General features: G+C 38.3%; 1 protein-coding gene across 4 annotated transcripts in view; it reads left to right on the top strand.

The window, feature by feature from the left end:
- Positions 1-21708, top strand: part of BRD9 (bromodomain containing 9) — a 30547-nt gene extending 8839 nt beyond the window's left edge. For 3 of the 4 annotated variants that reach the window (XM_048940725.1, XM_048940724.1, XM_048940723.1), the window contains exons 8-17: positions 2141-2273; positions 4099-4174; positions 6355-6450; positions 7224-7356; positions 8154-8265; positions 9823-9861; positions 10248-10319; positions 11563-11665; positions 12250-12417; positions 14062-21708. In XM_048940725.1, the coding sequence (XP_048796682.1) occupies positions 2141-2273; positions 4099-4174; positions 6355-6450; positions 7224-7356; positions 8154-8265; positions 9823-9861; positions 10248-10319; positions 11563-11665; positions 12250-12417; positions 14062-14162 (1033 nt within the window). In that variant the 3' untranslated portion in view covers positions 14163-21708. Of the gene's footprint in view, positions 1-2140; positions 2274-4098; positions 4175-6354; positions 6451-7223; positions 7357-8153; positions 8266-9822; positions 9862-10247; positions 10328-11562; positions 11666-12249; positions 12418-14061 lie in introns of those variants that run through there. The other variant, XM_048940726.1, reaches the window with a different exon arrangement.
- The last annotated feature ends 1763 nt before the right edge of the window (positions 21709-23471 follow it).

Genomic DNA, 23471 nt, shown 5'->3' with positions numbered 1-23471 from the left:
GCTGTTGAAGTTTTTGTAATATTAGTCAGGAGCAAATAATTGAGAAGAAAAGACTTCCTGTGGCCTCTTTCCTTGTGGAATGATTGCATGTTCTTTTAAATGATACCTTGCATTTAATGTGTATATATGTAAATGTTTTATCATGTCTTTATATTTGCTGAAAATATAAGCAGTTCCTTCTTGTGGGAGTTACAGATGTTTGTTTTATCCTAGCCACAGATCTTTAACGTTTTGAAGAAACTTTGTTCTTCTTTTTTTTACTTTAAACTTGTGGTAAGTGCCAACTTTGAAGGAAAATCACTGAATTAAATCTGGAATTTAATTGACAAATTTTATATTAAAAATAAAAAACCACAAAAAAACAACTGTAACAAAACATTGCTAGTTAGATATTTTGACTACTTGAGATCTACTTATATATCTGAAGTTGGGGGGGCAGCAAGAGCAATCTTACCTCAAAATCATGCTTTTTTTTTGTTTGCTTTTGTTAAAAACAAGTTTCACAGTTCTCAACAGCCACAGGTTTAGTGAAAAAAAAAATAAATCATAATCCTGTTTCTCTGTGAAGGAAGAGCAGGTATGTGTAGTTGTTTTGTAGCAGCAGGAGACAGCAACGCTTCTCTTCAAAAATAATTCTAAACTGAGTAATTTTTTGGGTGTGGAGCTCTGGTACCACCATACAGAAATACACCTGCTGCTGTGTAACAAACAAATTATTCTTCAGTACTTGTCTAATAGGCGTGTAGGAATTAAGTACCTTTCTGTGAAGGGGACTTCATGCAGATTCTTTCTGATCAGTCTGTGGTTTTGTTTGTGTCGTACCTATTTATTTTCTGATTAATTTCTAAGTAAACTGCATTACAGAGGTCTATTTCTACTTTGCCACCTTCTGTGTTCTTGTTTTCAAAGTAAACAACTTTGGAAGAGAGCGAACAGATCAAGAAATTGAGACTACCAAAGAACACAGTACTGCTTTGTCTTCAAAATCAACCATGATTTGCAGTCAAGTAGAATTGTCAGCTATTCTTAACTATTCTGCTATCCAGTTTCCTTGGGATCAATTATGCTGTAAACTTACTTTCTTGTTCTCTTAAATATTTGTGATTTTAATACCCAGAACTGTTTCTTTTCTGATTAACTTGACCTTTAAACCAACTGTATTTTGGCATCCGTGTGATAGTCTTTTGATGTACAGCAGAGCTTTCGTTAGATTGCTTTCATAACTGCTTGTTAAAAGCAGAGAGCTGAAGGTCATCATTCTGGAAAGTGTTAAAGTAATTCAGACCTCTGTGTTATAGTTTAAAAATTAGCTTGATCATCTTAGAACAGAACTCTTCTTTGAAACATTCACTCAAACTTCTTGTTTGTTATGCGTACAGTATAGAAAGCCTCTGATGTAGCAAATTTTACTGCTCTTCATAACCTTTTCTGAAGAATAGGAATGAATAGTTCCTGAATGAAACAAAAAAAACTACCACAGGATCATGAGAGAAATGTGTTATTTTTTAATTGTCGTTAACAGCAAAGCTTTTTTGCATATTCAGTCTGAATTTCTATACAGAGAAAAATTCTTAGATAAGAAATGGAAAAGGTACCTCAGGTGAGGGAAATGGGTTTGGTATGAGGAGTAGTACCCGAAATGGTTGGTTTTAGGTCTAACCTTAGTATGTAATGCTCCAATAGATTCTGATCTATGAAGTATTTATTTTATATTGAATGATGACTCTCACAAAAGCATCGAGTGATTGGTTTCCCCCCACCCAGAAGTACAGACTCTCCATTTCCTTATCATCTGTTTCCTTTTCCTGCATCTTTTTATTTGGAATAATGGCATATTCACACATGTGGGAGACATACGAATCATTCACCTTGTAACGATGTAAGAAATCTATTTCTAATTTATGCTTTCAAGTACTGTTATTTTCACTGAAGTACAGAAACAACTAAATTTTGAAGTTCAAGAGTTGACTGGTTCTTCTGCTACAAAACTTCATTTTCATAGTGTAACTGTAATTCCACTGAAATGCTGAATTGGACAGACACTGGGAGAGGAGTGGGACTATTCTGTTTAGCAAGCTCAGAATTCAGCCTTGTGTTTTGTCTTTTAATTCCTACAACTACTACTCTTTTCTTTCTTCAGTTGCATATTTGAACCTGAAGGAAATGCTTGCAGCCTGACAGATAGCACTGCTGAAGAACATGTCCTGGCACTAGTGGAACATGCAGCAGATGAAGCTCGGGATAGGATCAATCGATATCTACCCAACAGCAAGGTCTGCTGCATGACAAAGTTCACAATTCCATGTTGTATCTAACTTAAATGGATCTCAAGTTGTATCGTGTTTTAAACATCTTTAAAAATTCACTTGCAGAAAAACACTGAATCATCTTCAGTCTTTGATCTGGCTTCCTTAGTTGCAACTCTTAGCATTGAAAATGATTAAAATAACACAACACTCTCATACAGGACAAGGGAAAATGGTTTCAAATTAAAAAGGGGAGCTCTAGATTGGCTGGAAGGAGGAAGTTTTTTATGTAGTAGGAGTGAAGAGGCACTGGAACAGGTTGTCCAGAGATCTGGATGCCCTGTCATGGGAACTTTCAAGGTCAGGCTGGATCAGGCTCTGTGCAGTCTGATCTAGCTGCAGATATCAGTTTCTTGCAGGGGAGTTGGACTGGATGGCCTTTAAGGGTTCCAACTCAAACAATTCAATATTTCTGTTGTTGCAACCATAGAAAGCAGACTTTGGCATAGATTAAACCATCATTAGGATTCCCTTTCCCTAAAAGAGTTGAGAAATTCTGAAGTGTGAACTTAATGTTTTCAGTGAGAAGTCCAGAATCTCTTTTATTTTTGTACCTAGCGGTAGTAGCTGTCAGTTACAGCATGTTCTTGTGTCAGTCACAAGGCAGCCTTCAGTAAGTAGTAGATAACTATAACAGTGTCTGTGTTGGAATTTTGGACACTGCTGACTACAGGTTTAATCACCTTGAACATGGTGCTGGTCCTGTTCCAGACATTTGATTTTTGTGCTGTTCTGAGTGCTAATTGGAAAAGCTCCTTGGTTCTCAGTACGTTTTTCTCAGCATGACCTGTATGTGAGCTGTGGTTTTCCTAGATATGTAATACTAATGGTTTCCTTTGCTATTTTGTGCTAGGGTTTGGAATTAATGCTGCAGACTTTCCTTATAGATCTATGTTGTGATAAACACGTTACTCTGTTTCCCTTGCATCCTATGGGGTCTTTATTACCGCCATTACACATTGGCCTCATATCTGGCCTCATATCTCATTATTTCACATTCTGTAGTAACTGCTTCAATTTAAGAAAGGTTCTAGATATTACAACATCCTACATTTTTGACCTAATCTTATAACTTCTGTTGGAGAAGAAACATCTGCATTGAGGTGGTGGTAATGTTGTTTTCAAACTCAAGTACTTGGAACTATGGCACTTGACTATGATCACTTCTAGGTCAGCTAGATTAAGAAGAAAAGCCTCAGAGTAGAAGCTTTAGCTTCTTCAGTGTATTTCTGAAGCTAGGAAGAAGACTTGCTAAGAGCAAACGTCATTTGGAAACCTATAAAGTAAGGCTGTTTTCTTACAAACCATTTACAGCAATACCAATCTACTACTTGCTAGCTATACTGGAAAAGCCTTTCAGGATGCAGTCACTTCTGAAGAGAGCAAATCAAGGAAGAGTTTAGATACTCTGTTCCTCATGTCTGGGCTGTTCATCAGCTTGACAGCCCACTGTAGACTCCAGTTAAGTACTTAACACTCAAGTGTATAATCACATGTGTTCCAGTAGGTCTGGCATGGCACTTGTTTGTTAAGAATTTGATAGCATGTGTACAATAGTACTTCTAAATGCAGAAAGTTGTGGATGAGATGCATGAATGAGCAGTATATTTGCTAAAAGGTGATAAGTAGTTATTTCTAAAAATTCTCCATGCTAAAAAGGGACTTCATGCTGGTGTTCAGGATCTGAATATAGCTGAAAAAACTTTTAAAAATCTTCTGTGTAAGCAGACATTTCCTTTGAGATTAGATTCTTTGAATGATTACTTGTATGTCTTTGTGATTGTATTTACAGATCGGTTATCTGAAAAAAAATGGAGATGGAACTTTATTGTTCAGTGTAGTAAATTCATCTGATCCAGAAGCAGAAGGTAAATCTTTATGCAAACCTTTCTAATACTGAATGTTGTAGTAGAGTCTTAAATGTATGTTCATATCCTGTGTGTGATAAATTAGTTGTTCTGTTTTTTCAGTTAATTTGTATTTCCACAATGGTTTTTCCCCAGTAGCTTGTTGTGGAATTATTAGAGGAATTTATCTCTCAAGTTTTCAGTCTCCAGATTTGAACTCAAAATACATAAGTCTAGAAAGCTTGTAATTATTAGAATGGTGTAGTCTTTGTGCTGCCATCTGTCCTGTGGATTTAGTATTTCCTTCTCTGTTCATTTTGAGATTGGAATTCATTCACAGCATAGCTATTGCTGCATTGATGAATGCATGAGCCCTTTTGGCAAGCCATGTTTTTGTTGATTTATTTATTTATTTATTTACTTAAATTATTGGGAGCTGCAGGCCTTGTATCCTCTGATTGTCTGAATTCTTTTTCATCTTGAAGTAAACCGTTCTGGAATGAAACTGAGCATTATGTCTGCATCATGCACTTAACTATTTTTAAACAAATTAGATAAATGTGATTAATACTTCTGCAGTCAGTCCACTGAAAATTTAGACAGTGGTGGTAACGGGAGCAGAACAAACCTCCAGTATGAGTTGTCAATAGCAGTACTACTTTCTATGTTTCACTGCTCCAGACATTCTTCTTAATTGTTTGTATTGATAGTAATTATACTAGATTTATAGCTAGTACTACAGTATGAAATTTTGTTCTACAGTTGTTTTTTTTCCATACTAAGGTTCTACAGATAAATTTCCTTTTTTGTTTTTCAGTAATTGAGCATAGCTGCTGGATTTGTTAACATAATCAATGAAATTTAATGTAACAGGGAATGTTCTAAATGCATACTTGTTTTTTTATATTTTTTTTCTATTTTCTTTCAATATTAAAAACACTCCAAATGATTTGAGCCATTTTAATTAAGCAATTCTCAGAACTGATCATAGAATCATAGAATGGCCTGGGTTGAAAAGGAGCACAATGCTCACCCAGTTCCAACCCCTGCTGTGTGCAGGTCACCAACCAGCAGACCAGGCTGCCCAGAGCCACATCCAGCCTGGCCTTGAATGCCTGCAGGGATGGGGCATCCACAGCTTCCTTGGGCAACCTGTGCCTGTGCCTCACCACCCTCTGGGGGAAAAACTTCCTCCTAATATCCAACCCAAACCTCCCCTATCTCAGTATAAAGCCATTCCCCTTGTCCTGTCACCATCCACCCTCACAAACAGCCGTTTCCCCCTCCTGTTTCTACGCTCCCTCCAAGCACTGGAAGGCCACCATGAGGTCTCCCACAGCCTTCTCTTCTCCAAGCTCAACAAGCCCAGTTCCCTCAACCTTTCCTCACAGCAGAGCTGCTCCAGCCCTCTGCTCATCTCAGTGCCTCCTCTGGACCCGCTCCCAGAGCTCCACGTCCTTCCTGTGCTGGGGGCCCCAGGCCTGGACGCAGCGCTGCAGATGGGGCCTCACAAGAGCCGAGCAGAGGGGGACGATCACCTCCCTCTCCCTGCTGGCCGCCCCTTTTTCATGCAGCCCAGAACACAGCTGGCCTTCCGGGCTGCAGGCGCACACTGCTGCCTCATGGCCAGCTTCTCGTCCACCAGGACCCCAAGTCCTTCTGCGCAGGGCTGCTCTCAAGGAGATCTGCCCCCAGTCTGTATCAATACCTGGGATTGCCCTGATCCAAGTGCAGCACCCAGCACTTGGCCTTACTGAACCTCATTAGGTTTTCATGGGCCCATTCTTCAGAATCAGATTCAGAAGGAAGAATTATGCTGCCATAGTGCTGTCTTAAAAAGGTTCTTCATATGGATGGGTTTTGACACATGAGCTACTGCTTAGTCAGTGCAAGAAGTTGCTTTTATTGTTTTTGTAATATCTGGATGTTGAATGTTTATGAATTAGCTAGTAAAAGAATCTCAGATGATGCTAAATGCCTTAGAAGTAAAATAACTTAGTACTTAGAGCTGGAAACATATTTACAGCTTGTATTGGAAATTAAAATGGAGAACCTAGATTTATCTGCCTATCCTTAATAGAGCTATCCAGCTTAAAATACTTACGTCTTTTGTAGTGACTGTGACTTTTAAAGCACTTAAGTAAACCCTAAACACAAGATTTAAAAAAAAATAATTATATTATTTTTAATCAACTTATTAGAGGAAGAGACTCATCCAGTAGATCTGAGTTCACTGTCAAGCAAATTTTTACCCGGCTTCACTACACTGGGCTTTAAAGATGAACGAAGGAACAAAGGTAAATTGCAAATCATATTTTAAGGTGATGGTAAGCATTTGAACAATTTCCAGATACAAAATAATTTGGGATTACACTTGTGTCAGAATAAAAGTTCACTTCATTATTTGTAGAATGTATAATTACTGAATTTATAGCAGAATGTGGTTGTGACTAAATTGACTTATTTGTCTAAATAAACATAAGGAAACGTTTATTGATTCATGTTTTGCCACAGTGTTAGCTTTTTAATAGAAGTAGCCCCCTGGACCAGCAATGCTTTGATTGGAGAAAAACCCTTTTGGTTGTTTGCTTTGTTAATCCTATGACAAGAATTTCATAACCTGGAGCGCCTTTCTGGTTAGAATGTTCACTGTTTTTCCTAGCGCTGCCACCTTTAATAGTTTGTAACCCACTGTTTTTAGCACTGTAATATCACGTAAACTGTGAAAGTGTTTTTAAAATTTCCTGACTAAATCTGGCCTTCAGTTGTTGAAGAAAGGCTTTTATTTTTGCTCTCTACCTGTTCTCCACAAGCACAGGAATAGAAAATTCAGGAAAAATTTGGGAGGTTGGGCAGAAGTTCTCAAATTAATTATTTGTTTTCTAGTTATGTATGTAAAATTGTTAATGCTGTTACTGATTCTGGAGTCCAGAAGTGTCCTTGAGATACTGCTCTTGGTTTCTGTTTGAGAAATCAATAGTGCTTCACAACAGAAGAAATCTTACTTGCTTTTCACCAATCATTTACACTTTTGTTAATTACTTGTTATCTGTCTTTTCTACCTGCCTAGTAACCTTTCTTACAAGTGCCAGTACAGCCCTTTCCATGCACAACAACTCTATTTTTCATGATTTGAAATCAGAAGAAGTGGAACTCCTATACTCAGCATATGGTGATGAAACTGGGATACAGTGTGCCTTAAGGTAAGTGCTTCAGCATTTTTTATTGACTTGCATCATCTCTTTTGTGTCATTTTTGACTAAAATAAGCTAAAAGTTAGCTAGAAGGCACAAAAATTTCTACCTCTCCCCCTTAAATCTCTAAACGTTGCCAAATTAGTAAAACATGAAGCTGTCTACCTTTCATCCTACCTTTTTTGTTTTTGGTTGTTTTTTGGGGGGGTGGGAAGTGGGTTTTTGTTTTGTTTTTAATTTGCATTTCTGTTATGAGTTTGTTGCCAGATTGTTTGTTAAGAAATATTTTGACTACAGGAATTTGTGCATTGCTAGTGATTTAGCAGTTTGCTTTAAACCCCAACTGCAGGTGAGCTTGGATACAAGTGATGAATTTAAATACTTGGTTTAAAGCAGTGGTGTTTTTCAAGGTGTTTCAAAGCACTCATAGCTTCCTGAGAAGGAAAATACCACTTGGCATTGAATTGTTGGTTTTGGAGTGAAAGAATTAATCACAGACTTTTTTTTTTCTTAACTCTTTTTTTTGGTTTTGTTGCTATTTTTTCTTTAATAGAAGGAAATAAATATTCAATCTTGTTTTTCAAAATTGCTAGTAAATCTTCTGTTGAGCTGTCATTAATAATGGAAATAAAAGAAAACAACCCACAGCATATTGAAAGCTTTAGTTTCTTCTGTAAAGAAGCATGGAAAAGTGAAAGAATGAGGAAAATGCAGTACAGCATAGGTGGAGAAGACCACATTAGAAATTGAAATACCTTTTATGAACATAAACATTTTCTGTAATGCTTATCTCCCATTTCTGCTAGCTTACAGGAATTTGTGAAGGATGCTGGACACTACAGCAAGAAAATAGTAGATGATCTTTTGGACCAGATCACAAGTGGAGATCATTCCAAAACTGTATATCAGCTAAAGCAGGTGTGTCTGTTGATGCACAGAAATGTCACAGGTTAATGAATACACAGATGGACCCATCTGGTTTCTTAATATTGGCTGAGAGGCATTGTTTTGTAGTGTCACTTTAAGCTGTGCATGCTTAGCAGTTCGTACAACAGCACGATGAATCAAGTTAGGAACAGAATTAATCAGCAGTGAAGTAATCTCCCTTTGTCGTTGCCCCAGCTCAGTCAATTCTGCAGTCAGGTGGTGAACCTCACTGGAGAAAGGAAGAGGCTGAGGTGTGCAACTGAGTGGAGGGAAACTGACCAGATGAGGCTGTGTGGGCAGCCTGTCTCTTGATGTATTGACTTAAGTTTCTGCCTCAGAGTTGCACTACAAAGCTTGATGTAAGGATTTGTTTTCATTTGTTTAAACACAGAATGCACTCCTTGTGGAAGAAGGTTTAATACTTAAAATCTTGAAATAATGTTGGAGAATAATGCTGTAACTGATACATATTGCCTATGAATGGTAACATTTAAATTTGTAAAGTGTGTATGAGGGAAAAGCTTGTAGCTTGTTAGTGAATTCCACCTGAGAGATGGAGTGCTTTCTCCTAGGACTGGAGAAGAAATTTGCTCAAGTGTCAGGTGGGTGTGTAATAGTAGTGGGCACATTTGCATTGCTAAGACAAAAGCACAAAATTTTGTTTCATGTTGTTTTCACTCTTAATACCTCTCAATTCAAAATAATTGCCTGTTGCTTAAAATGTTCAGGCTTTGAATGATTTTAAAAGAAGGGAAGGTATGGAGGGACCGTGGAGGGTTGAGATGAAGGATAGTCAGGCTTCCTGATGTCCTGGAAATTAGATTATGCTAAACCTTTGTAGCATGAGCAGTAGGATGGGGTGGGTGATGCCTGGGAAAAAGGAGACAAGAGAATGAAAAATAGAGGATTTTAAAATTTATTTTATTTTTTAAGTCTGCACTGGAAAAAGTTTTGCATATGAAACCTCGCTAGTAGGAGAAAAATGAAAGTATTCAAAAAAAAAAAAAGGTGTTCTAAAACAATCTTCTATGTATTATTGTACAAGTAGAGACGTGTGTATGCAGCGCATATAGCTTAGCTTGAAAATAAAGCACATACTTGACAGCTTCTTCTTTAACACCTAGTTGTATGAATATTGTTTCCAATGAGAATTTCTTAGCAGAGAATTTATTCCTTCAAATGATCTGTGCCTCTTCATACTTTGGAATGCTGTTCAGTGGTGATATGCATATATATATACAGATTTTGTACAATTGAATGTGTTTCAGTAGTGGTGTGCTTTGGTGTGTTGTGCTTCAGTATTTTGTGCTGCTTCATATGAGTAAGAATGAATATCTGCACAACCTTGAGTGATCTGGAATCAGAAGTCAGTGAGGTAGTTACTAAGATATTTCAAAGCAGTGACAGCTGAATTTTGATTGCAGATGCTTGAAAGTTTACTGTGTCTAGCATTTCATGTGAGAAGCTTGAATATACTTGAAAATGTATGAAAGAGGGACTTCTCTAATATGTTGACTAGAAGTAATTGTTACTCTTCTTTCTCTTCAGAGACGAAACATCCCAGTAAAGCCACTGGATGAAGTTAAAGTAAGTTACTCTGTTTTTTAACTGGAAAAAGTGTGTTGGTCTTTACTGTGAAGAACATGATATTTTCTCAGCTTTCCACATTCCAATCCCTAATTCTATTTCATGTGCATCTCTATTCTGTATAACATACATTCAATTTATCAACCTTTTTAAAATTTTGATTAAAAAAACAAAAAACCTGTTAAAATCCTAGCTAGTTCTCAGTTGTTTGAGTATATGTATGATTATCCGTTACAGAGAGTCTAGTCTTCATTTATTATTTTGTTTTTAAAGGATCTGTGCAAACATCACAAAACAGAATAGTGTTCTGTGGTGGCTTAGGATCTGATCACAGTAAACCAGTCTGTGAAATGCTAAGATCTAAAATATGTTTTTATTTTTTTTAGGCTCTACCAGTTCTCATAAAAGAAGAACACAAGCTACGTAACACCTGTCCTGATTCTTCCAAACAGATCATGGTAAAATGGTTTGTAGAAGATGGGGGTGTTGAGTACATTCAGTTTTGCTTCAGTTCAAGGATGTGCATCCTCTGAAATAGAGCTTTAAAAATTCAGTATCTAGTGTAAGTTTCCTTATAACTACTGAGAAGGGATTCTTAAACACTCTGTTATTTTAGTTAGTGTCTGTTAGTCCTATTATTCTGTATTCTCCTGTTTAATTCAGTACATATGGACTAACTCAGAAGCTTAGGAAACTGATAGTTGGTCTGCTTATGATGAGTACTTGAGGTTCAACTTGCTGTAAAAGTGGAAAAAAAAAGAAAATCAGTATCAGTTTTTGATCCATTGCAAATGTCTGTTGGAATGTAGGGGAAAATAATGTTTATCTCAGGCTTTTATAGTTACTAATCAGCTAATCTTTCTTTTAAGTGGTACTAGTTCTGTCTTGCAAATTATGTGATAACAGAAGATATGCTCTGTATTCCATGACAATTCACGTAAAAATTATACAGGTTATGCTGAGGAGAAACTATAAAGGGTTTATATTTCTCTAAAAGATTACTAAGGTAGGTTATTTCATCAAACTGCTAAGTTATTTTCAAGAAGTGTAGGAAAGCAATGCCAGGTTGCATATTCCTCCTCCATATTCCTGCTAGAACAGGCAGCTTTGCAGAATTCTGATAAAACATATTTTGAGGCATAATGATTTTTTTTACTGAAGTTTTTTTGCCATTATACGGAAGCATTGCAGTTGAAATTAATTGCAAGTTGCATTTCATTATCTGAAAGTATAGAGCAGCTGATACTGCTTAGAATAGGAAGGCACACCTCACAGATTTTATTACTTACATAAAATTTTCACTACATCTAGAGATACACTGAAGGAAAAGGGATTCTGGAAGTTGTTACCAGTTACACCCTCAAAAACACTTCTCCCAAGGTTCTTTCATGCAACAGGGATGAATTTGGCAAGAAATTCAATCCCCAAGGATTTAATAATACTGGTTTTAGCAGTCCCAGATGTTGAGATGAAAGATATTTAGACTACTGTGCATGTCCCTTGATGGACTCCTGGCCTGTCGTGTGACAGAGCCTGTCAAGGAAGCGTGTTTAAGCTGCCTGTAAGCTAAATGTTGACCAGTATGGTTATGGAAGTTCCAGTCTTAGGGACTGGTGGTGCACACACCTTGAGAATATGGATTCATGCTCTTGTTGCAGCTTGCCACTGTTGTTAGTCTTTGTTTCTTGAATTTTTATTTAGGTTGGAGAATCTGCTGGAGACAGTAACGCTTCTGAATTGGACTTTCTGTCTATGAAGTCGTATTCAGATGTATCTCTTGATATTTCAATGTTAAGTTCATTAGGTAAGTAATAAAGTATTTAATAATAAAGTATTTAAACCAGAAGACAGCCCGAAGATGTGGGAAATGCTTTATTTGTTTGTTTGTGTCTTCACATGAAGACATTATGTGCATGGAGACTGTTCTTAAAAACCTTCTGCAATGGGGATTTCTTCACCTCCCTGAACGACACATTCTATTTTAACTGTATTTTAGGTTAGATATTTAAGTCACCCTTCTACTGGCATCATTACCTTTGCTGCAGACTAGATCTGTTATTCCTTGTCTGGAGATCTACAGATCACAAAGACAAATTAAGCTCTGTTTAATTAAGCTGTTCAAATTCTAAGAGTCAATTCCATTTCCCTGGGATGTGTCCTTTGTTCTCTCATTTGTCCAAATGCACGTCTACGTGTATTTCTTGAAACTGAAAACAGATCTACGTCTGATACCTTTTAGAAGTGCAAAGGAAAGTGCAAGTTTCGGGTTTCACTCTAATACAGGATACTTGCTTTCATTTATTTTAGAATTTATTTGAAGTGACTTAGTAATTCATGAGTCAGTCAACATGCTTTTTCTGGATTTTGTTGTTAACTTGTGGACTTTAGGGAAAGTGAAGAAGGAACTAGATCATGATGACAACCATTTACATCTGGATGAAACAGCTAAGCTTCTGCAGGACCTTCATGAGGCTCAAGCTGACAGAGTGGGATCCCGACCGTCATCCAATTTGAGTTCCCTCTCCAATACTTCTGAAAGAGATCAGCATCATCTTGGTAAGGTTAACTGTGTCACAGAATTTGCACTATTTCAGCTCTCATTTTAAACTTCAATTTAAAACTTTTATATAAATCTTTTGCTAGAAACTACTCTGATAAAATAGTGTTCAAACTGCAGGATAACTTTTTAATTTTGAAGCATGTATGGCAAAAGCAGCTAAGAAGACACTAGTTGCAGTTACTTATTTTAGATTTAGATAAAGAACAATTGAAGTAATTGTGAAGGGTGATGAGTTAATGCTGGTTGCCAGGTACCTGCTAAGCCCTTCTCTCACTCCTCATCCTAAGCAAAACAGGGAGAAAATACAGTGGAAGAAAAATTAATCGGTCAAGATAAATATAGAGAGATGATTCACTAATTGCCATAATGAGCGAAACAGACTTGAATTTAGGAAGGTTGATTTAATGTATTGCCAATTTTAATAAGAGTAGAGTAGTGAGAAATAACCCTTCCTCATCTTCTTTCCAGGCTCTGTTTCACTCAGTTCTTCCTCCCTAATGAGTGGTCTACAGGGATGAGGAGTGGGGATTGTGGCCAGTCCATAATGCTGCTTTTCTGCCATTCCTTCCTCCTTAGTGTCTTCCCTTACTATGAAATACAATCTTTCACAAACTGCACCAGCATGGATTCTTTCCATGGGGTGCAATCCTCCATGGGTTGAACTTCATGCCAGAAAACTTGTTCCAGGCTAGACTCCTTTCTGTGGGGCCACAGTTCCTACCAGGGGCTGCTTTTGTGTGGGCTCTTCACAGCCTGTGGCTTCCTTCAGTGCACATCCTCCTGCTGCAGTGCTGCATCCTTCATGGCCAGCAGGAGATGACTGCCTGATGCACCTTCTCTTTAGGTTGCAAGGGAAATCTCTGCTCCAATGCCTTGAACATCGCCTCCCCCTCCTTCCTCACTGATGTTGGTTGATGTCTGCATGGTTTTTGTTTGCATTTTTTTCACTCCTCACTCCTGCAGCTTGTGCAAGGCTCTTTTTACTATTTTGTAAGTGTCACCACAAGGGTACTGGTGGCATTGCTCATTGGCTCAGCTTTGGCACTGGCAAGCAGCTGGTCTGTTGTGGAGTTAGGTGGAACAAACTGTGTCCAGCACAGGGGCAGCTCCTCATCTCTTCTCAAAGATTGCAGTGCCCTCTGATAACAAAATCTTGCTATATAAACCCAATACATGAAGTAAATCGATACCAACTGGCTCTTGCATTTTTATGCTCTTGGGAAATGCTAAGGAATATATTGAGTATTTTGATACTACATAATAAAAATAAAAATTTCAATGTGCTTATGTGTAGCAAGTCACAGATATGGTTCCACAATAACCTTCTATTTTCAATTGTGTAGTTTAGTGATGGGATAGTGGGGTAACAAAACAATTTGGTGTCACTTTTAATATTATCCAAACAACATCTCATACATTCTTAAGTTACATCTTGTGTAATTCTTCAACTCAAAGTAATAATAGTCATTGCTTTTTCAAAAAGGATGTAAATTCCTGTAAATCTTGTGCTCTCTTTTTCAGGCTCTCCCTATTTAAATTTCATTTCAGTGTCTCACACACACACACGCACACACACACACTTTTTCACTTTTTCTGTACTTATGAAGGTTTTGATATCTTTTTTTTCCTCTTTTCTTCAGGAAGCCCTTCTCATCTGAGTGTTGGAGAACAGCAAGACATAGTTCATGATCCCTATGAATTTCTTCAGTCCCCAGAAACCTCAAATGCTACTACTAACTAATTTGAACTTCTATATATATTTTGTATTTTAAGTGTACGGTTGTTATATAAATTTTTGTACTTGGCAGAAGCCTCAGTTTGTCCTACTTTGTATGAGGATTCCAGCATAACGTTGTATAATATATCGGTCAAAAAAGCCAAGCCCAAAAATGGAAGGGTACTCTGGTGCATCATGATGTCTGCTTTTGCTTTGTATGTTAGAGTGTGTCTTGTCTACTGGTGTATGAATCTTGACTGAAAAACAAGTGCTGTGTTAGAGAGTTTCTGTTCTGTAAGAAGTGATCATTGTTCCACCATCATGGCAGCGATCTTGAAACGTTTCCTGTAGAATTATGTTCCAGTTTCTCTTTTGGTCTTAACTTGGGCATCCTCAAGGAGGAATATCTTGCTTCCCCAGTGACAGAACTGAATGAACTGAAAGAACTGGGGTCGTTTTTTTATTTTCCATCTTGTACCCTCTAATCTGTACAAATGGTTTGTGTTTCCCTCTCTTTGTAAATCTTTCATTTTATCACCCTAGAGAATATTTAATATGAGAAGAGCAGTACGTGTAGTTGCTTTAAAATGTTTAATTCTGCCTTGGATCTAAAAAAGGTGGATGTTTTTATGATCCCTTTTGTCTTGAAAAAGGAAGAGATTACAATACTTCTAATTTCAGTATTTATATTTGCTCGGATGAAAAGAATTCTGCATGCAGCTTGCTTTTTGGTAATTCTAAGGTAAAATCTTTGGAATTCAGTATTCTTGGGGGGTGTACCACTGGTATGTGCAAGCTGGACGTGTTATAAATTCACCATGTTTTGTAAATTTGTAAAAATAAAGAGCGAGGAAGAGGAAGCAGAGCTCTCATCCACATTGCCTATACGGTCTTGCCTATACGGCCTTTACTCTCTATCTGTCTTTGCCAATTATTTTACAAACATTCTTGCTTATAAAAGTTCTGACATCTCTTGTTCTCTCAGAACAGATTTCTGCTGCAAACCCTTCTCATGCTGTGCCAGTACATCTTTTATGGTGTCTTCCTTTAGTAGTGAACAGGTAACACTAAGATTTTTATGAGGTACTCACTTGATTTATCTGTCTTGCCTAACTAAGCCTTCTTTCAGATGAAGATCTTGTTTCCACAGTTCATCCTGCGGCCAAAGTTCTGGAAACAGAACTGAGTGGTTAAGAGGGCTGTTTTTCTGTTAAAAATCAAAATGTCTGAAGCTCTTCACATTGGACTAGAAAAGTTAGAATAACAAAGACTAGAATGTGCAGAAGAACTGGTGGAGGCTAAGACCAAATATACTCATCAAAGGAGTTAATAGGCTGATTGATTTCTGTGAATATAGTAAATGTGTTTCAAAACACAAATGTGTAATTCTGTGAAGGAGGAATTTTAATCATTTTTCTTCTGACTGGAGATTTAATAGGAAACAACTTACATTAAATTTGTGGAAGGTCAAATGAAATGCAGATGTTAGGTTTTAAGTGGCAGTGGATGTTCAGGTTAGTGAGGTAAAGGTTTAGGATTCCCTTCCCCCACAACACCCTTCCTGAAGAAATCCTAGACGTTTACTGTAATACTTGAAGAATTGGATTTCAGGATTGTTTAATGAAAAAATGTTACAGAAAGAATTGAGAATGTAAATTCACCTAACAGCATCTTTTGAAGCCAAGAGGACCACACTTTACAAATGGATTGTTTCTATCGCATTTTCATATTTTAATACCACTTTATAATTAATGCTTGATTAGCCATAACCTCTGGGAAGAATATTTAAAAAACAAACAAAACAGTTAAGCTCCCTCTTCAGGTACAGATTATAAAGTGAAGGGCTTCCTCTTCAGTCTCTCAATTACTGAATATTTTTATTGAGAGGTTACAGTGTTGCTAGTATTTTCATATATATGTAAGAGAAGTTTTTTTAATTATTATTTTTTTGTTTTTAAATTCTCTTGTTACATGCTGTATTGGGAAAAAATTCTTAAATGGCATCACAGAATGACTGAGGTTGCAAAGGGGCTCTGGAGGTTCTCTGGTCTCACCCTCTTCTTCGACCCTAAAGGCACTTTCCTAGGACTGCATCCAGACACCTTTTGGAGATCTCTACATCTAGGCTGCCTGTGCCAATGCTTCATCACCCTCACAAGTATTTCTTGATGCTTAGATGAAACTGAACTATGCTTATGTGCCCACTGTCTCTTCTGGCTCTGGGCACCACTGAGAGGAGCCTGGTTCTGTCTTCTTTGCACCCTGCCTTCAGGTATTTGTGGGAATTGTTGAGATGCCTCCCTCAGCTTCCTCTTCAAGCTGAATAGTTCCAGCTATCTTTGCCTTACCTCATACGAGATCAGTCACCTTTCTGCCCTTTCTTTGTACCCTCCAGTATGATTGTATCTTGTATTAGGAGCCCACAATACTCTGCATGTGATTTCATCAGGGCCAAGTAGAGGGGAAGGATCCCTTCCCTTGGGCTGCTGGCAGTACTTTACCAAGTGCAGTCAAGGATATCCTTGCAGCCTTCTTTTCAGCAAGGGTGCTTTGCCAACTCATGTTCACTTCAGCATCCATCATGATATCCAGTTCCTTTCCTTCCAACTTGTTTTCCAGCTTATTGGCCCCCAGCATATATCAGCGCCTGGTGTTGTTCCTCCTCTCATGTAACTTCTCATTTAAGTGTGTGAGGTCCTTGCCAGCCCGTTTTTTCGGCGTATCAAAGGTTCCCTGGATGGTAGTGCAAATCCCTGTTGTGCTAGACATTACATTCCTACCAATTTTGTGCTATTTGTGAACTTTCTGGGCATACACTCTGCTTCATCATCCAGATCATTAGTGAATATCATTACTGGACTCAGTATCAGTGCCCCTGGGATATGCATCTAGTTACTGACCTCCAGTTAACATTCACAAATGATCTCATTTTTATAAAATCTACACAGTTTGCAAGAGATAGTAACTCAATTTCTATTCTCTTTAATCTGTAAAAAATGACTCTAAATTGAGTGCAAAGGCCAAATAAATAACGTGGAGACAACAGCTGTATCTGAACTGTGCAAGTGGGACTCAGTATTTTCTATGTAAGTCAAAAAGATGATTCTGCAGTGTGAGTTGCGCAGTCTGAGTGGACAGCTTATTAAACAGCAACCTGATGTGCTCCATAACCAGTGCAGAATTGTATGTAATAACATCACTAGGAACAGCACTGTTATTTTTTTTTTTACAGCAATGATACTACATGAATTAACACCCCTCAGAGACAAAAACTTCTCCACTATGTAAATCCTGGATATTTTTTGCATCCAGGTCTTCAATGGCTTTAAAGTGATGGGCTTTGGCCGTCGCTTTAAATACTGTTTCAGGATTTTATATGTTAAATGTTGTTAAGGGGGCATAAAATTTTGAGGGTTGCATAGATCTCTTTTTCCTTTGCTCTCAAAAACTGCTGACAGGATCTTGCCTCTGAATTTGTATCTGCACTGTTACAAATGGTTTTGCTACTGTGTGTTTAAGCTCTTCATACCTTTTCCACCCACTTTCTCATGTGTCTTTGAATACAATGTGCTTAACATACTCACCTTTTTAACCAGTTTCTCTTCAGCCTTCAAAACACAGCCATGGCGTAAAAGAAAAGGTCAGAGTTCCAGGATCCAACTTTCCTTTCCCTGAAAGCTGAAAGGTAAAAGTTGCCTCTTTGTCAGGGAGAAATTTTTTGAAGCACTTTCACAGCCGCAGGATAAAACCTTGTATTTGGGCCTAGATTCAGAGTTGACACTGACATATCCTTGTGAGCAGGTTGTCAGAATAACTACTCTCCCAATCATATATTGTCCTGTCAGTGGGCACTACTGAAAAGTATGCTTCCTTTGTCATTCAATAGGTATTTAGACACATTTTCTGAGACCACTCCCCAACCCTGAGACTTCTCTCCGCTCCAGTTATGGTTGTCTCAGCCTCTCCTCCGTCATCACTGTCATTTTGTGCTGAAATCACCTCACTCTGTCTTTATCTCTCCTGTAGGGAGGAGCACAGAACAGTACTTCAAGTGCAGCCTCACCTCACTCTACTCAAGTGAGTAGAGAGGAAGGATGTCGTTTATTGATCTGCTGACAATGCACCCCAGAAAAATAATGGCCACTTCTGATGCAGAGGTGCATCTTGTGGCTAGCTTGATGTCAACCAGGATGCCAAGAGCTCAGGATATCAAAAAAGTGAAACTGCAGGATTCCTATCTTTAAAAAAAAATCAATCCTGTTGATTATTTTTGATTGGTTGTAGAAATCACCTGCCTGTGGGATAATTGCAGTCACCAAACTACGTAGCAAGGATTTAAACACTAGGAAACACCAGGAAATTTAGATTACTTGCTCACCTTTTAAATTACAGGTTAAGAGTGGAGAACATTAATTACACAGAATTTCAGTATTAAAATATTTGCTAAGTTTTCCTTAGGAAAAAGAAAACACATTGAGGAACAAAAATAAATCTATGATTCTTTGAAACCAACTTCACTCGTATGGTGCAAGCGTTCCCCACACAGACACTTAAAGCAAGATAAATAAGCTGGTGCTGGTGTTTTGCATTGCTTTTCAAGCCCGTAAAAAGGACTAGTGATGATAGTTGGATTATAGTAAATAATCTGTTGTTCCTCAACTAAATCAATCTTTCACTGGTTTGTACATTAAAACTTTTATCAAAAGAGATTCAGAATAGTAGGGGCTTAAGTAATTGTGCAGCCTGACTTTTAGGGAACTCTTAAATTGTGAAATGTTTTCTTATGTCCTAGAATAATCTATATTTCATAAGACAGTGGTAACATGCAGTAGGTGAGGATATAGAGAAAGAGTCCTGGGAATGGCACAAGAGATCCTGAAATCATAGCAGTTGTCAATCCTATGTAATTAGATGCATAGTTAGATGTCCTGAAGCTACTGTTCAAAACTGCAGAATGCAGAACACACATTACAGAATCATAGAATTGCAGAATCATTAAGGTTGGAAAAGACCACTAAGATCATCTTGTCCAATTGTTACCCCAGCCCACTAAATAGTGTCCCTAAGTGCCCTATCTGCTCTTGAAAACCTCCAGGGTTGGTGACTCTACCACTTCCCTGGGCAGCCTGTTACAATACCTCACCAATCTTTCTAAGAAAAAATTTCTCTTAGTATCCAACCTGAACCTCCCCTGGCGTTATCATCGGTTACCTGGGAAAAGAGGCTTACCCCCAGTCACTACAAGCTCTTTCCAGGCAGTTGTAGAGAGTGATACCATCTCACCTGAGCCTCTTGTTCTCCAGACTAAACAGACTAAACTGTTCCCTCAGCTGCTCCTCGTAGGACTTGTGTCCCAGACACATTGCCAGCTTCATTGTCTTTCTTTGCATACGCTCCAAGGCCTCAATGTCTTTCTTGTAGTGAGGGGCCCAGAGCTGAGCACAGCACTTGAGGTGTGGACTCACAGTGCCAAGTACTGGGAGATGATCACCTCCCTGGTGCTGCTGACTACACTGTTACAAGCCAGGATGCCATTGCCCTCCTTGCTCACCTGGCACATGGCTGGCTCACATTCATCCAGCTGTCAGCTGGCACCCCCAGGTCCTTTGCACAGCTTTCCAGCCACTCTGCTCCAAGCTGGCAGTGATGCACAGGTGCATGAGGTTGTTGTGACTAAAGAGTAGGACTCAGCACTTGATCTTGTCAAGCTCATGCAGTTGGCCTCAGCCCACTGATGCAGCCTATCCACATCCCTCTGTAGGGCCTTCCCACCCTCACGCAGATTCCCAACTTCCTCCCGACTTGATGTCATCTGCAAACGTACTGCGGATGGACTCAATCCCCTCAGTTCAGGTAATCTGTAAAGATATTAAGCAGAGCTGACCCCCATTCTGACTCATGGGTAACACCACCAGTGTTGCTGGCTGGATTCAGCTCTATTTGCCACCACGCTCTGGGCCCAGCAGCCAGGTTTTTACTTAGCAAAGAGTACACTTGTGCAAGCTTCTGCAGGAGAATACTGTGGGAAACAGAGTCAAAGGCTTTACTAAAGTCTAGGTAGGCTGCAACTGCACACCCACAGACCTTCCCTCATCCACTAGGTGGGATCATAACTCAGCAGTACTTGACTATCATTCCTACGTTTCAATCCTTGCACAGACTCTTTTAATTTTCTTTTTCTTTTTTGCTATTCTAATACCTTTTCTGGATCACAGGTTTGTTGAGTGCTAACTGGTGAAGATGGAATAAGTTGTAAAAATACGAGGTTTTTTTGTTTTTGTTTGTTTTTGTTTTTTTATGATGATGATGGTGATGATGACTGGTTTCTTGTAGCTGCTTTTATGTATGAATGACATAAATCACTACCTCTGCTGCACGCATGTTTTCCCACAATTTGCCATAGTTTTAAAGAAAACAGTTTGACTTTTCTGTTTTGGAGGTTGTTAGAAGTATGTGTGTGTGTTTGGCAGTGTGGCAGTGTGTTCAGGCTGTCTGCTACTGGTGCACGAATAATGGCCAGTGTGTGTTCCTGGAAGTAACAAGTATGATCTGTTGCACTGTAACAGTGTTCACTGTTGGAAAGTCTTTGCATGGACACACAGTCTTGCTTTGGTCAATAATCTCTAAGAGAATAATAACTGAAAAATATCTTTAAAGCTAATGCTTTTTTTGGCTTAATTTCTCATACTCTGTATGTAAATGTAAATTGATTCCTGTAATATATGTTAATTAGTAATTACAGCTGGTGAGGAAATTTTTAGTGAAACTCTTGTTACTGTTGCATTGCTCACCTTTGTCCTTGAATAAAATCCACTCTTTCAAGTTCTCATCTGGAGTAATGTGCTGGTGTGTTTGTTTTGCTTGCACTGTTTTTGTAAACTATAGAAAAATGAAATAGCATACAGTATCTTATTATATTCATCTTGGGTTGCAAGCAGAACTTGTTCAAACACTGAAGTTCTGTAAATGAGCCTTTAAGCTTCTGTGGTTTATCTGCACAAATGGCTGTGAAGTCGTCGTGTTACTACTGCTCCAGGAAGCACTTTGTGCCTAGGAAGGTTTGCCTGTTTGTTCAGCGTATCTCACCCTTGGGCAGTGTCAGTTCTGTGCAGTAATGTCAAGCTGCAGATCCTACAGCTGATGGACAGCCCTTTTCATGAGCCTGCTAACTTCTTTCCTGAGAGGAGGGCGGAATGGGACACAGTGCTCTTAACACAAAGCCCTCCCCAGAAGCAATTTTTTTTCTTGTATGCTACTTTGTCTTCCCAAAATGGCAAATGTTGACTTGAATTCTGCTTTCTGGGTGTACTGACAGTGCTGAATGCCTCAAGACATCTTTTACATGGCTTTGAGAAATCTTTCCCCTACACTTTCTAGATAGATTGGACTCTGTGATTGCATCATCTTCTCTCTTGTTTATTTTTTTAATAAACTAAACATATTTTTTTCTTAGAAGGAAAAGATGCTCCATGTATTAAGATAGAGTGACTAGTTTCTGTTCAGCTTTTTTTGTAATAATGCTTTTTTTTACTGATTCCCAAGACCAAAAATAAACCCTCTCTTCTATTTCTGTGCCAGTAGTATGCTGCATTTCCTAGTTAATTCTATTCTAGTTCAAGAAAAGCTTTAGGAAGCAATTCTGCCAGTCCTGTCACTATTTATTTGAAGCTGGGGAGGAAACCTAAGCCATGTCTCATTTCCTCTTGTCTAAGAAGTATAAGATCATATTAAAGACATTGAAAAGTTTTAAGGAAAAAAAAAAAAAAAGCTTATACTTCTGTAAAACATTTAGAATTTGAAAACTTATGATTAACTTAATTAATTAAAATTATTCTTCACTGTGCACAACTTCAGTACATGCTCTGCAGCCCAGCTAGCAGTGCTGGAAAGAGATGAGTTGTGAGCAGCTGCTGTCCATCACTGGATTGCACCCAAGAGGTGGGCTTGCTGCTAAGTAGGAGTCTGAAGGAAGCCAGGTCAGAGTGAATTTCCTCCTCCGTTTGTTGAAACAAATGAACAGAATTAGAAAGCATGCATTTCAATAGCTGCACATGCTGGTCCTTTCCTGTATCAAGGAATCGTGACACCTGCATAAAAGAGATTTACAGGATGTCCTCTGCTGCCCCTCTGTGCACTGCATTCAGTGCTACATTGCAGAAGTAACGCACAGCAATCCAGGTATGCTGTCACCATTGCTAGGGATTTATTACTGGGGATAGACAACAATGAATCATTCTTTATTCTTGGCGGCTTGGCTGACGAGGAATCTGAATGGTAAAACTGGATATTATTTTCACAGAGCAGAACTGAGACGTAGTCCATTGAAAAACAAGATGGCCAGATCTCTGTTTGCTCATGGGACAAACAGTTGCAAGATTCAGAAACTGTCAATCTGTGTTGGACTTTATGAACTAGCACTAACTTTATTTCTAGAAAGGGTATCTTTCAGTAACCTAATCTGATTTCTTGTCTCTGGTAATAAAGTACAAGACATAGCAATGTCTGAAGTTCCTCATTACGTCCCAGATAAGAATCTTTCCCATTCAAAAGGGAGAGGGAGAAAAATTTAACAGCAGTAACAACAAACAAAGCATTGATAGGCAGTATCTTGCCCACTTTTTATGTACAAAACATTGATTGTTGCTAGGAAATGATAGGGTGTCAATGAAATGTTCTTATGACAGCACAACAATTCTTGTTGAAACAGAGGTTGAGCAGTCAGCACAGCTGCATAAGTCTCTTTACAGTGTGTGTGAGAAAATAGTTTATTAACTATGTCCCTTCTCTTTCTTTTGGAAAAAGAATGAGAAGTTTAAAATACACCAGGAGAAACAAATAAGCAAAATAAACACCACAGGATATTGGTGAATATCTCTACAGATGAGTAACTCTCTACAGCTGAGTATTTCAGCAGTCTTGCCAAAGATCTACAGTCCTGTTTTTTCGATTGTGTGCATCTCCCATATTATTTCTGGAGGACTTGGGCTTTAATTGTATTATGCTCCACAACAACTTGATTAGTTTTCATGTTGAGTCATGGACGCAGTATCATGCAATCAATGCTTTTATGTGAGTCTGGGGGGAAGAAGCTGAAAAGTATTGTATTCTTCTGAAGTCTGCTTCTGAAAAATATTGTATATAAATGTCTACTTTTTGCAATTGAAAATGTCATAAAAATCTACAAATTGAGATGGATGTGAATGCTGGTAGGTATTAGTAGTACAAGCAGTGTTGCACTTACAGTGCAGGAGTGATCTAGGAAGCCAGAGATGTGTAATTCCAGTACTGTGTTGCACTTTTTTGGGAATTTTTGAATCAGTGGTCAGATCAGGT

The sequence above is a fragment of the Lagopus muta genome, chromosome 3, assembly GCF_023343835.1.
Source record: "Lagopus muta isolate bLagMut1 chromosome 3, bLagMut1 primary, whole genome shotgun sequence".
Classification (NCBI taxonomy): Eukaryota; Metazoa; Chordata; class Aves; order Galliformes; family Phasianidae; genus Lagopus; species Lagopus muta.
Note: the sequence above shows the minus strand (reverse complement) of the source record. Positions and strands in the feature narration are given on the sequence as shown.